At 36.4% G+C, this 16,047-nt stretch overlaps 1 protein-coding gene across 1 annotated transcript in view; it reads right to left on the reverse strand.

Moving 5' to 3' along the window:
* LOC123541288 (cullin-associated NEDD8-dissociated protein 1-like) overlaps positions 1–16,047 on the reverse strand; it is a 42,995-nt gene that overhangs the window by 16,876 nt on the left and 10,072 nt on the right. Inside the window, exons 10-20 of the mRNA XM_045326703.2 lie at positions 14,208–14,311; positions 13,774–13,928; positions 13,148–13,256; positions 12,072–12,257; positions 11,424–11,535; positions 10,860–10,953; positions 4,391–4,508; positions 3,482–3,613; positions 2,276–2,309; positions 401–500; positions 102–187 (exon numbers count right to left, since the gene is read on the reverse strand). Of these exons, the coding sequence (XP_045182638.2) occupies positions 102–187; positions 401–500; positions 2,276–2,309; positions 3,482–3,613; positions 4,391–4,508; positions 10,860–10,953; positions 11,424–11,535; positions 12,072–12,257; positions 13,148–13,256; positions 13,774–13,928; positions 14,208–14,311 (1,230 nt within the window). The remainder of the gene's footprint in view (positions 1–101; positions 188–400; positions 501–2,275; positions 2,310–3,481; positions 3,614–4,390; positions 4,509–10,859; positions 10,954–11,423; positions 11,536–12,071; positions 12,258–13,147; positions 13,257–13,773; positions 13,929–14,207; positions 14,312–16,047) is intronic.

Raw genomic sequence — 16,047 nt, forward strand, 5'->3', positions numbered from 1 at the left:
TCATTAATATTACTCATTTGCTTAAGTGACAGTTCACGATTCATAATAAGAAACAATCTGGATTTCTGATTTACATTACAGAACTAAAGGACACTTCGTACCTGTGACACGTGTAGATCATTTTCGTTGATGAGGGGCGGCATTTCCTTCATCATCTCACTGATCATACTGGCAGTCAATGCAGAACCTGTATATAGTGTTTGGTTAGTTTACTCGCTTAACACATTATCATGTACAGGTCACTGGTTATTAGTGTAAAGATAAAAGCAAATACAAAACCCAAAATTTGCCTCAAAGTTACTGTGTACAAGAATGTCCATTTTACTAAATTTGTCATTAACATAAAAGTTTCTCAAAAGCATAATTTATAGCAACAAAATGTACTCTTAAATAATATTACCATAATTTCTGACCAGGACATCGAGACAAGCTAATGTACTCAGTTTCAGTGCTCTCTGATTTTTCCTTAAGAAAGATGCTAGTATTGGTATTCCATCAGTCTGAAATGTAAACATTAAAGATGTTCCATTTGCATCTTTCAATTTAACTGTCTACTTTACCTTTAGCCTGTTAAATTTCTAAAATGGACTAGTCTATCATTCAATTTGGGCAGTACCACTTATATTTCAAAGGGGTGTTCACTGAAAATTTACTGACTGAATAGTGAAAAGTGCAGACCATGATCAGCCAGCACAGATGTGCAGTGTTTGCACAGTCACTGGTTGAAAAGACTGAATCATTTGTTGCTAGCAGGCTAAAGGTTAAAGATCCTAGCTTTAAATGTAGAAAATCCCTATCAAATGAATTGTACTTGACTTAATTCATATATGAACTAAATGCATTTATAGAGGCACATTCAAAATGATGCAAGTCATTGTTAAAACTAGAGCTATCACTTAAGGTGATGAATGTACCCCCCGCATGCACTGACACAGTACATTGAATTTGACACACACAAGACTGCATAATTATGTGGACTGTATGTATACAGTAGAGTAACAAAAAACAAAGTCCCATAACTATGCAGAATATTTATCTAAAAGAATGTAACATGCACCGTGCACAACTAGGGTTGGTACTGATCACTTGTGTGAAGTTTCATTAAATTGTGTGCAAGGGTTTGGTAGATTAGGCACGCACAAGATTGCATATGCAGGCTGTATGTACATAGTATGTTAACAAGAAACAAAGTCCCATAACTCTGCAATTTTTGTCGCTGAAAGAACCTAACATGCCCCATGCACAACTACTGTTATTACTGATCAGTTGTGTGAAGTTTCATTAAATTGTGTCAAGGGGATGAGGAGAGATGGTGCGCACAAGATTGTGTCTATGTATATAGTATAGTAACAAAAAAACAAAGTCCCATAACTCTGCAAATTTTTTTTCTGAAAGAACCTAACATGCCCCATGCACAACTACTGTTGTAACTGATCACTTGTGTGAAGTTTCATTAAATTGTGTCAAGGGGATGAGGAGAGATGGTGCGCACAAGATTGTGTCTATGTATATAGTATAGTAACAAAAAAACAAAGTCCCATAACTCTGCAAATCTTTTTTCTAAAAGAACCTCACATGCCCCATGCACAACTACTGTTGGTACTGATCACTTGTGTGAAGTTTCATTAAATTGTGTCAAGGGGATGAGGAGAGATGGTGCGCACAAGATTGTGTCTATGTATATAGTATAGTAACAAAAAAACAAAGTCCCATAACTCTGCAAATTTTTTTTCTTAAAGAACCTAACATGCCCCATGCACAACTACTGTTGGTACTGATCACTTGTGTGAAGTTTCATTAAATTCTGTCAAGGGGATAAGGAGAGATGGTGCGCACAAGATTGCGTCTACGGACAGACGACCAGACGGACAGACGGACAGACAACCTGAAACCAGTATACCCCCCCTTACAACTTTGTTGTCGGGGGGTACAAAAATATCTTCCAGTTTTTTTTTCAGTGGTAGTAAACATTTATACCATGTTTAGCTCTATATGTATTAGAAGTATACTAAGTAACATCTTATGTTAACATAGCTACATGTCAACATAGCTACTAAGAAGTTTTCATATTTTCAAATATGATAATATATGGGTGTAATATATCTTTAAGAGATAGTCTCTAATATTCTCATTGCTCTATATACAATAGTACAATAACGTGACTGTTAAAATGTTTTCTAATCTGAAGAAAATGCACGGACCACAGAAATACTAGCTTTCTTCTTTAAAAGCCAACTGATAAATAGAATGAAATTGCAATATAAAAGTTACTCACCAAAATAGGTCGGAGATCTATCTTCAAAGGAGATCTGAAAGCAAATATTAAAACCTTAATTTATGTGTTCTTCAACTCAAAACAACCCCTCAATGTCATATAGAACCAAAATATTAACAACTAGAACAAAATACAATCTACTGCACTTGTATCTGAAAGTTATAGACCCTGTTATGACAATTAATAGCAAATTACGTATTTTTCGTATGAGATTTCGGCATTCTCTGGTTTTTTATGGAAAGAAATGTGCACACTGAGTTGAAAGGAGAATGTCAAACTGACTAATAATAACATGCAATCACACTAAAATTGCAGGGTGATAATATGGTCTCAATTTGTATCCTGGCTAATTTCTTTAAAATGTTTAAAAACTTTGGAAAAGTATAACATGCTACAATGTAAATAAAAGAAAGTATGGATTTTAGTAATCTCATGATAGTTTAAGTTATATTCTACATTAAAACTGAACTTTTCCTTTGTTTTTATTTTTACAATTATTTAATACACCTGGTTATTACTTCTAATGTAATTATTTACAGTAATTAATTTCCCTATGCACACTATAACAGCCAACTGAGAGAAATAAAAGAGGCTCAGAACTTTGGCTCAAAAGTGGCTCCTGCTTTTTTAAATGTGCGAAAAGGTTGGCAACAAGGCATGAAAAACCCAGAGGAGGCCCTTAGAATACAGACAAAAACCCCTTCTCTCAATGTGACAAACACAGAAAAAACAAGGAGCTGCGTTCAATAAACGCTTGATGCCCCTGGTGGCATCCTTGTCGCTACAAAGCAACCTAAGTCCAAAACGAGGTCAAGGTCAAACTGAGGTCAGGTGATGTCTGAAGATGAGGAATGGTCACAGGTTACATCTGCATTAGTATCAAGTCATTCTAGTAAGGAGTATTGATGCTAGACGAAACGGTCCCATTTGGTTAACCTCGTAAGGATGGACGGACATTATGATCACTATATGCCTCCCGCATCAGTAGATGCCAGGGGCATAAAAACACTTTTCCCCAATAAGTATCCTGTTAGTATCATAATTTAATTTTAAAATAGTAATAGTCACCTAAAATGTTTTCTATTTATGTCAAAATTTTGTAATCTTACAAGTTTTTACCAACAGGGGAACTTTGCCAGCCTTTGTCAAATTGAGCTGGAGAGACTTGTCTATGGGGTATTCATTCTAAATTCTAAATGATCTTACCCAGCAATCATGGTTAAAGCTTTGACTGCTGTCAACCTCGTTATTTCATTCTTTAACCTTTCTAGGAATATAGGTAGGCATTCCTTAAGTTCTGACGACAAAACATCTCCAAGATTCCGTATAATCTGTCCCCTGTAAATAAACAGAGAAAATATAATTCTAACTAACTTTAGTGCCTGCTCCAAATACCAGCATTAAACAAAATTAACATGGTTTCACTTAATCAAAAACAAAAAAGCAAAAGTGCCAGACTATCACAAAATACGCCCGTCATCAAACTTGGCCTAACTCAAGAGGCATAATCCAAGAGTGCCTGGGGCGATTTTGCTGGTTATCGACCTTGGTCGAGATATTATGCCCAAAAACATTGTCAGCAAGTTTGGTGAAGATCGGATGAAAACTGTTCGACTTAGAGAGAGGACAAGGCTAAATTCTTAGTTTTACAAGTAATTCAAGGGCCATAATCCAAGAATGTCTCATGCAAATTGGCTAGTTATCGAAACTGACTGAGATATTATGCCCACAAACATTGTCAGCAAGTTTGGTGAAGATCCGATGAAAACTGTTTGACTTGACAAGGCTAAATTCGCTGTTTTTCGAGTAATTCAAGGGCAAAAATCCAACAGTGCCTAAGGCGATTTTGCTGGTTATTGAACCTGGCCGAGATATTATGCCCACAAACATTGTCAGCAAGTTTGGTGAAGATCGGATGAAAACTGTTCGACTTAAGAGAGCTGACATGCTTTGGACGCCGCTCGCCATAGGTGTTCACATAATACGCTCTGCTCTTTCAGAGATGGGCGTATAATAACTTGTATGCAGTATACCGATTTTCGTTCAACACATATCAACAACATGAATTTGCAATGTGACTCTAACCTATACTACATTAATTAGCCAGAGTCTTACATGCAAGAGATGGCACGTTCCTTCACCTCCTGGTCTATGTCTGCAGCTTTCAGTCTTGTTAATGTACATCCATACACCTCACGAACATATGGTTTAAAGTCAAATGATGTCTGTATATCTGCAATACAAAGAATTTTTCAATTTCATAGACATTAAATTTTGAGGTTTCAGCAAAAATGGTTATTTCAGATGGATATGATATTTCAACTGTTTAAGATATAACAAGAGCTGTCCGTAAGACAGCCAAGCTCGACTATTCGAAATATTGTCACAGAAGCAGGAAATTATTACCCAAAATGTTAAATATCAAAAAAGTTCGAAATGGGACATAATTTGACCAAAATGCATATCAGAGTTATGGGACTTGATGCTATCAACTAGTTTAATAACCCCGAAGAAACATGTTAAGTTTCAATTCCATATCTGCATTAGTTTTGGAGATAGTAACTTGCATGTAAAACTTTAACCAGAATTTTCTAAGTACAAAAGGGGGAATAATTTGCTCAAAATACATGTTAAGAGTTATGGAACTTGACCCAGTGAGGTTGGTAACTGACCTAGAAAAAGAATAAATAAGTTTCAAAGCTATATGTCTTTTGGTAATAGCTGTATGTACTTGCACACAAAACTTAACCAGGATTTTCTAAGTCCAAAAGGGGGCATAATTTGCCAAAAATACATGTCAGAGTGATTCTATCATCTAGTTTTATAACCCCGAAGACACATGTGAAGTTTCAATTTAATATCTGCATTAGTTTTGGAGATAGTAACTTGCATGTAAAACTTTAACCAGAATTTTCTAAGTCCAAAAGGGGGCATAATTTGCTCAAAATACATGTCAGAGTTATGGAACTTGACCCAGTGAGGATGGTAATTGACCTAGAAAAAGAATAAATAAGTTTCAAAGCTATATGCCTTTAAATGATAGCTGTATGTACTTGCATGCAAAAACTTAACCAAGGTGTGACGCCGACGCCAGGGTGAGTAGAATAGCTAGACTATTCTTCGAATAGTCGAGCTAAAAACAAACGGCAATTTTATTCAATGATGTAATATACAACAAAAGGGGAGTATTTTTGTTTGTTGTTATTAAATTTCATGGACTGATGGAATCACAAAATCCACATGTAAAACTCTACATCATAAGCTACGTTTCAAACCCACATTACTGGGGAGCAAGTGATTTCAAGTAAGAGACCTCAACAACATGGCCACGAAAGCCCCTCAAATGATTTCTTACACTCAAATCAAAACAAGAGGACCATGATGGTCCTGAATCGCTCACCTCTTCCCACATGACCCAGTTTTGAGTATGACGTTGTTTTTTCTATTATTTGACATAGTGACCTAGTTCTTGAGCTCATGTGACCTAGTTTTGAACTTGACCTCGATATTATCAAGATAAAAATTCTGACCAATTTTCATGAAGATCCATGGAAAAATATGGTCTCTAGAGGTCACAAGGTTTTTCTATTATTTGACCTATTGACCTAGTTTTCGAAGGTACGTGACCCTGTTTTGAACTTTACCTAGATATCATCAAGGTGAACATTCTCACTAATTTTCAAGAAGATCTCATGAAAAATATGGCCTCTAGAGAGGTCACAATGTTTTTCTATTTTTATACCTACTGACCTAGTTTTTGACCGCACGTGACCCAGTTTCGAAATTGACCTAGATATCATCAAGGTGAACATTCAGATCAATTTTCATGAAGATCCATTGAAAAATATGGCCTCTAGAGAGGTCAAAAGATTTTAATATTTTTACACCTACTGACCTAGTTTTTGACCACACATGACCCACTTTCAAACTTGATCTAGATATCATCAAGGTGAACATTCAGACCAACTTTCATACAGATCCCATGAAAAGTATGGCCTCTAGAGAGGTCACAAGGTTTTTTTATTATTTGACCTACTGACCTAGTTTTTTACGGCACGTGACCCAGTTTCAAACTTGACCTAGATATCATCAAGGTGAACATTCTGACCAATTTTCATGAAGATCCATTCAAGGGTATGGCCTCTAGAGAGGTCACAAGGTTTTTCTATTTCAAGACCTACTGACCTAGTTTTTGATCGCAGATGACCCAGTTTCAAATTTGACCTATATATCATCAAGATAAACATTCAGACCAACTTTCATACAGATCCCATGAAAAATATGGCCTCTAGAGAGGTCACAACGTTTTTTCATTATTTGACCTACTGATCTACTTTTTGAGGGCACATGACCCACTTTCAAAACTGACCTAGATATCATCAAGATGAACATTCTGACCAATTTTTATGGAGATCCATTCACAAGTATGGTCTCTAGAGAGGTCACAAGGTTTTTCTATTTTTAGACCTACTGACCTAGTTTTTGATCGCACATGACCCTGTTTCGCACTTGACCCAGATATCATCAAGATAAACATTCAGACCAACTTTCATACAGATCCCATGAAAAATATGGCCTTTAGAGAGGTCACAAAGTTTTTCTATTATTTGACCTACTGACCTAGTTTTTGATGGCACGTGACCCACTTTCAAACTTGACCTAGATATCATCAAGATGAACATTCAGACCAACTTTTTTACAGATCCCATGAAAAATATGGCCTCTAGAAAGGTCACAAGGTTTTTCTATTATTTGACCTACTGACCTAGTTTTTGAAGGCACGTGACCCACTTTCGAACTTGACCTAGATATCATCAAGGTAAAAATTTCCCTGCCCAAATTTTTTCATGAAGATCTCATAAAATATATGGCCTCTAGAGAGGTCACAAGGTTTTTCTATTTTAGAACTACTGACCTAGTTTTTGACCGCACGTGACCCAGTTTCAAACTTGACCTAGATATCATCAAGCTGAACATTCAGACCAATTTTTATACAGTTCCCATGAAAAATATGGCCTTTAGAGAGGTCACAAGGTTTTTCTATTATTTGACCTACTGACCTAGTTTTTGAAGGCATGTGACCCAGTTTCGAACTTGACCTAGATATCATCAAGGTGAACGTTCTGACTAATTCATGAAGATCTTGTGAAATATATGGCCTCTAGAGAGGTCAAAAGGTTTTTCTATTTTTAGACCTACTGACCTAGTTTTTGATGGCATGTGACCCAGTTTCGAACTTGACCTAGATATCATCAAGGTGAACATTCTGACCAATTTTCATGAAGATCTTTTGAAATATATGGCCTCTAGAGAGGTCACAAGGTTTTTCTATTTTTAGACCTACTGACCTAGTTTTTGATGGCACGTGACCCAGTTTCGAACTTGACCTAGATATCATCAAGATGAACATTCTGACCAATTTTCATAAAGATCCCACAAACAAGAGGGCCAAGATGGCCCTCGGTCGCTCACCTAAGAAACACTCCATAACAGTGTAAAACATGTTTGACCTAGTGATTTCATGGAAACAAATATTCTGACCAATTTTCATTAAGATTGGACCAAAAAATTGGTCTCTTGCGATAAAACAAGCATTTTCTTAGATATGACCTAGTTTTTGACCCTAGATGACCCATGTTCAAACTCGACCTAGATTTTATCAAGGCAATCATTCTGACCAAAATTCATGAAGATCAACTGAAAAATACAGCCTCTATCACATACAGAAGTTTTTTCTTTGATTTGACCAAGTGACCTAGTTTTTGACCTCAGATGACCCATTTTCGAAATCAGCCTAGATTTTATCAAGGTAATCATTCTGGCTAAATTTCATGAAGATCAGTTGAAAAATACAGCCTCTATTGCATACACAAGGTTTTTCTTTGATTTGACCTAGTGACCTAGTTTTTGACCCCAGATGACCCATTTTCGAACTTTGTCTAAATTTCATCAAGGCAATCATTCTGACCAAAATTCATGAAGATCAATTGAAAAATACAGCCTCTATCGCATACACAAGGTTTTTACGTGATATGACCTAGTGACCTAGTTTTTGACCCCAGATGAACCATTTTCGAACTCGGCTTAGATTTCATCAAGGTAATCATTCTGACCAAAATTCATAATTATCAATTGAAAAATACCGCCTCTATCGCATACACAAGGTTTTTCTTTGATTTGACCTAGTGACCTAGTTTTTGACCCTAGATGACCCATTTTCGGTCTCGGCCTAGATTTCATCAAGGCAATCATTCTGACCAAAATTTATGAAGATCAATTGAAAAATACAGCCTCTATCGCATACACAAGGTTTTTCTTTGATTTGACCTAGTGACCTAGTTTTTGACCAGAGATGACCCATTTTTGAACTCGGCCTAGATTTTATCAAGGTTATCATTCTGACCAATATTCATGAAGAAGAATTGAAAAATACAGCCTCTATCGCATACACAAGGTTTTTCTTTGATTTGACCTAGTGACCTAGTTTTTGACCCCAGATGACCCATTTTCGAACTCGGCTTAGATTTCATCAAGGTTATCATTCTGACCAATATTCATGAAGATTAATTGAAAAATACCACCTCTATCGCATACACAAGGTTTTTCTTTGATTTGACCTAGTGACCTAGTTTTTGACCCGAGATGACCCATTTTCGAACTCGGTCTAGATTTCATCAAAGTTATCATTCTGACCAATATTCATGAAGATTAAATGAACAAGAGGACCATGATGGTCCTGAATCGCTCACCTCTTCCCACATGACCCAGTTTTGAGTATGACGTCGTTTTTTTCTATTATTTGACATACTGACCTAGTTTTTGAGCTCATGTGACCCAGTTTTGAACTTGACCTAGATATTATCAAGATAAAAATTCTGACCAATTTTCATGAAGATCCATTGAAAAATATGGTCTCTAGAGAGGTCACAAGGTTTGTCTATTATTTGACCTATTGACTTAGTTTTCGAAGGTACGTGACCCTGTTTTGAACTTTACCTATTTATCATCAAGAAGAACATTCTCACTAATTTTCATGAAGATCTCGTGAAAAATATTGCCTCTAGAGAGGTAACAAGGTTTTTCTATTTTTATACCTACTGGCCTAGTTTTTGACCGCACGTGACCCAGTTTCGAAACTGACCTAGATATCATCAAGGTGAATATTCAGATCAATTTTCATGAAGATCCATTGAAAAATATGGCTTCTAGAGAGGTCACAAGGTTTTTCTATTATTTGACCTACTGACCTAGTTTTTGATGGCATGTGACCCACTTTCGAACTTGACCTAGATATCATCAAGATGAACATTCAGACCAACTTTCATACAGATCCCATGAAAAATATTGCCTCTAGAGAGGTCACAAGGTTTTTCTATTATTTGACCTACTGACCTAGTTTTTGAAGGCACGTGACCCACTTTCAAACTTGACCTAGATATCATCAAGATGAACATTCTGACCAATTTTCATGAAGATCTCATGAAATATATGGCCTCTAGAGAGGTCACAAGGTTTTTCTATTTTTAGACCTACTGACCTAGTTTTTGACCGCACGTGACCCAGTTTCGAACTTGACCTAGATATCATCAAGATGAACATTCAGACCAACTCTCATACAGATCCCATGAAAAATATGGCCTTTAGAGAGGTCACAAGGTTTTTCTATTATTTGACTTACTGACCTAGTTTTTGATGGCACGTGACCCAGTTTCGAACTTGACCTAGATATCATCAAGGTGAACGTTCTGACCAATTTTCATGAAGATCTTGTGAAATATTTGGCCTCTAGAGAGGTCACAAGGTTTTTCTATTTTTAGACCTACTGACCTAGTTTTTGATGACACGTGACCCTGTTTTGAACTTGACCTAGATATCATCAAGGTGAACATTCTGACCAATTTTTATGAAGATTTCATGAAATATATGGCCTCTAGAGAGGTCAAAAGGTTTTTCTATTTTTAGACCTACTGACCTAGTTTTTGAAGGCACGTGACCCAGTTTTGAACTTGACAAAGATATCATCAAGATGAACATTCTGACCAATTTTCATAAAGATCGCATGAAAAATGTGACCTCTAGAGTGGTCACAAGCAAAAGTTTACGGACGCACGGACTGACTGACGGACGGACGACGGACACCGCGCGATCACAAAAGCTCACCTTGTCACTTTGTGACAGGTGAGCTAAAAATACAGCCTCTATCGCATACACAAGGTTTTTCTTTGATTTGACCTAGTGACCTAGTTTTTGACCCGAGATGATCCATTTTCATACTCGGCCTAGATTTCATCAAGGTTATCATTCTGACCAATATTCATGAAGATTAATTGAAAAATACAGCCTCTATCGCATACACAAGCTAAATGTTGACAGACGACGGACGACAGACGCAAAACGACAGACGCCGGACATCAAGTGATCAGAAAAACTCACCTGAGCATTGCTCAGGTGAGCTAAAAATGTGACCTCTAGAGTGGTCACAAGCAAAAGTTTACGCACGGACGGACGGACGATGGACGCTGCGTGATCACAAAAGCTCACCTTGTCACTATGTGACAGGTGAGCTAAAAAAGTTAAACAATACCTAATGGTCTGATAACCTTCACCAGCTGTTGTGTAACCAGAAGAGCTTCTGATGTGATTTTGTAAAATGGGTCTGCAACTGCATGTACAATAGGCTGAAAGATAACATCAAGTGCATGACATGCGGTTAAACAGTGTTTAAAAGTTACTATGTTCTTCAAAACCTGAAAAAGTTTAATCAGGAACATTTCAGTGAAAAACAGTAAGCCAATTAAATCTGATCCAATAAAACAATTAGTTCAATTGTTATACTTCTTAAAAGAAAATGCATTCTCAGTCATGCTTGGACAATTGTTCTGGATAGGGTCTCTGGTTTTAGATTTTTCAGATATCATCTGATATCCAATAACTGTAATAGGCAACAACATATGAACAAATTTTTTTCTCAAAGGCATGTAATAAAATGACATTTTATATAATACAGGAAAAAATTTGTCCAGCACCTGTGTGCCACAGGTACCCCTCAGCTCTTTTTATGCACAGATGGGCACAAGGGTAGAACTACCAACCTTCCGCATGCCAACTTACTGACTTCTTAACAGGAAAAAAATCAATCTATACTTACTGGAACTATAACTGCAATATGTGGATGAAACACTACAGGACTATGATTACTCAGTAAGCAGTTGAGGAAAGCCAGTGTATCAATCTTCATGTTGGATGTAGAATTCTTGTCACTGAAATCACAAATACTTCTTATAAATCACTTGCTGTGGGGATCCAATACAAATTCTAACCTATGACCTCTAAGACAGTATTAACATCAAATGTCCTTGCCAGACAGATATTTTTATTTTTTTTGATTTAACGACACCAACACATGATAGGTCATATGGCGACTTTCCAGCTTTAATGGTGGAGGAAGACCCCAGGTGCCCCTCCGTGCATTATTTCATCACGGGCGTGCACCTGGGTAGAACCACTGCCCTTCCGTAAGCCAGCTGGATGGCTTCCTCACATAAAAAATTTAACGCCCCGAGTGAGGCTCAAATCCACATCGATGAGAGGCAAGTGATTTGAAGTCAGCGACCCTAACCACTTGGCCACGGAGGCCCCCAGACAGATATCCATAAACTAATTAGTCCATTCTACAGATCAAATGATTTGCAAGGACAATATTCAGTATCAACTAGTTACCTGTGGGCATACTTTATGTAAAGAAACAGTGCAGGTAAAAAATTCACAGGGACACACGCCAGTACAAACAACTTACCCAAGGGCATACTGTATGCCAGGTACCAGCATAGGTAGATGGTCTGTGAGGGCACCAGGCAGTACTAATACAAGTTCAGTAAGTAAGCTAAAGCAGCCTTGTCTTGTCTTCACACTTTTCTCCTTCAGTTGTTTATGAATGGCTTTCACAATATCTGGAATCTGTGTTTGAAGCATTGAAACTGGACTGGAAAAGGAAATGAAATAAATATAACTTATAATCTCAAGATCATGACACTGATTTTTTTTCTTAGATTTTGTGTGTGTGTGTGGGGGGGGGGGGGGGGGGGTTGTTGTTGTTGTTAATGTCACACCAACACAATCATAGGTCATATGGCAACTTTCCAGCTTTTAATGGTGGCGGGTGACCCCATGTGCCGCTCCATCACATTTCATCAAGGGTGGGAACCTGGATAGAACTATGGACCTTCCATAAGCCAGCCGGATGGCTTCCTCACATAAAGAATTCAATGACCTGAGAAAGGCTCGAACTCACACTGGTGAGGGACAAGTGATTCTAAGTCAGTCACCTTAACCATCAGACCATGCAGGCCCATGAAAATCATTTATACCTTGTAAATCTCATATATATAGGAAAACTGAAATGTGGAAGTTACAGTCAGTAAGCATGATTCATATTAGAAAACCAAGTTCAAAATTTGAGGTGCAGCCATTTCTCCTTACAGCAAGTTAGATGAAGAAATGGTAGAGACTGGAGTACATAATAGTATGATGTCAAAATAGTAATGAATGAAGGTAGTAACAGTCAAATGTCGCGTTTCAAATCAAACAATACCTTAATTGGTTACAGGGCCCATATTAATCAACACTTTAAGGCTGAAATTTAGACTTACAGACTTCAAATCTATCAATCTATATTGCTGAAACTGCATAGTTTTTTTGTTTTGATGTAGTACATACCATATTCATGACAAGTTTCATTAAAATCAATATAAGATTTACAAAGATAGGTTAAAACTAAATTTCAATATTTCAAAATCTAAGTTCCTGACTAAAACACTGATGAATATGGGCCTACAAAATAAATAAAGGTGCATATTGCTGAATAAGTCTTACCCTTCTTCTTGCTCCATGGCATCTGGATCAGGGGAGACTGTGGGTCGTGTCTGTCGTAACAATGTGATATATGCCTGGAATATATCTGCCTTTACATTCTCTTCTCTCTCTGCAATCAGAAAGTATATAAAGAATATTTACATATCTGAAGCATATTTAAATTAACTACTTTCATCCAATTTTCACTGGTTTTGCTATAATAAAACAAAGAAAACATTATATTGTCTCCACCCCCATTCTCCTAACATTCAACATGGAGACACCTTTTTATATTTTTTTTCTTAACTATTTATCAAACCCAGGGCCTCCACTGGACCTCAGAAGATCCTAGCCACTTTTTGAGAGAAACTGCCAAATTGAAGCTGAATTGCTGAAATTTGGCCATACTTTAATAGGATTCTTGTGGCCTGAAACCTTTATAACAAAGGACAGACTGTTTGAAATTGTAACGATGCAGGTACATGTAATGCACTGTCATTGTGAACGCAAGTCATATCTGTGCATGGTTTTGGTATAATTGTTTGATATCTTACACTATGACCTAACATTGTTCAATCTTTCAAATAAATCTACAAAGGTAACATCAATAGCTTTGACATACAGACAAAAACTGAGAATAAAGTCACCTTTAAATCTTTGTATCAGTGCAGGGGAGACAACTTTATAGAAATCTGAGAGCATCTCGTGTCTGGTTGCTATGACGGCAGACAGACATTTGGCAGCAGCACGTCTAACTTTCCAGGACATATCATCATCGTCACTGTACTCTTCATCGGATCCCCTACAAAAATTTCACACAGTTACTTTAAAATTAATGAATAAATAAAACTCAGTACAACACCCCCATTCCAATCAATAATTTTTCAGGATGGCCTTGGTATCATTTAATATTCTACTATCTCATACCTATATGAAATATTTTTTTTTCTTTCATTAGTATAACATTAACAAAAGACGACATATCCCTTCCAATGGTACTTAAAATTTTAAGAATAAGATAAACAAGTAACGCAAACACTGAAAAAAAAAAACAGCAGGATATGGGCATAGTGTAACTTACTCTTCCTCCTCCTCATCAGCTTCCATCTCCATATCATTGTCATCATCATCATCATAATTATAATTCGGGTCATGGCAAATATACTTCAAACATATCTGTATTATCTGTAACACAAGAAAAGTTTTGTTTGTGATGATGTTAGAGTCAAACATAAACAATTTAGGTCATACAACTCTCTAATGGTGGCAAAAGATACCAGGTACCTTAAAGAATTATTTCAGATATGGGCCAGCAATAAAACAGAGAAACATTGACTTGTAAACAAGCTGAATGGCTTCCTTCCACAAAGATAATTCTTCACCCTAAGCAAGGTCTTGAACCAACATCGATGTTGGGCAAGTGATTCCAAAACAAAGACCCTGGATGCTTGGTCATGGAGGCCCATTTACATAAGAAAATCTTGAATTATTGGTAGAATATATCTTTGAAACAGTAAACATAATAACACAACAAAACGTGTCAATTTAAGATTACAGAAATCAAAGCCAACTAATTGGCTGGTTCAGAGCATTTTCTTACTGTACTCCTGCAACAAACTGATCTTCAATTACTCAATTTACTGTCATTGACTAAATGGTCATCAAAATATAATAAGACTTCTATGATTGAGAATTTGAAAACATTTCGCAGAGAAAACAGATCCTACAGACAAAGGAGTTTTGATATAATGTAACAGGTGACAGATATCACAGATGATATTAGCAGTGCCAGTTAAGGCATCGCCACAGTCACAAATCAGTATCAGTTCATATTTTCAGGCCAAGTATTTTTCTCTTGAAAATAGCACTAAAGCCATAACAGCCGGTCAAATTATCATCAACATAAGAAGCATATGATGATTTACAGTACATATGCCGCTTGTAAAATGTTTGAGTCTCGTTTAGACCGAAAGTTTACCCCAAAATATTGAAATCTTACATGCAATCAAACTCCAATATTAAAAATATTACAAAGACAAAATTTAGTTCATTTCAAAGTACAATATGTATACTGCAAACTCTTATGGATTTTTGTCAAAATTGTTCCTGGTTATTGCATAAGACACAAAAAGACAACCCCATGTAAATTTAATTTAAAATGTTGTTTGTACATGCATTATTGACCACAGGTAGCCAGGTAAACCTATACATAATCCTATAATATCACCTGTTTATATACATGTAAATTATGTGTGAACAGATAACACAAATTGGATAAATTGATGGTGTTGGGATTTTTGTGTATAATTCAGTAATCAGGTAAAATTTCAAAATAATTTCTTTAGACTTTATTCTTCAGTCTGCTTTACAATTGGCTGTAATTATCTTTTAAATGTATTGAATATATATTGAGTTTGACTGCACATAAAATTGCAAAATTTTGTCATTTTGGCAAGAGAAAAATATCAAATAAAGGCATAATACAGGTAGTGAAATGCACATCCTTTTACTTGCGTATGTCCACATAGATATTTAAAACATAATTATGACAAAATAACTGACTTTACTGTTACCACTTAGTCATCTTTTATTTTATGAAAATTTGCATGTAAAATTTTGAGTCAAATGGCCGCCACTGTGGGCGATGCCTTAATCAAACTTTCAATCCTGACAGTTGTACTTCTCAGCTGTCATTAGAGATCTACCCCCAAAGAAAACTAAAAGTAAATTTTCTATAAAATGTCATTAGATCTTGCTGGATTTGAAGTCAGATTAACAACACTAAAGGCCAATTAGCATCCTTCCATGTTCCTCTCTGAACACTACTTCAGTCAAGGGCAGGCAGAACAACTCACCTTATGCAAGTCAGCTGAATAGCTACCTTGCATGAAGGAAGTCTATGTCCAAAGTTGTGTTCAAAC

The sequence above is a fragment of the Mercenaria mercenaria genome, chromosome 16 (assembly GCF_021730395.1).
Source record: "Mercenaria mercenaria strain notata chromosome 16, MADL_Memer_1, whole genome shotgun sequence".
NCBI lineage: Eukaryota > Metazoa > Mollusca > Bivalvia > Venerida > Veneridae > Mercenaria > Mercenaria mercenaria.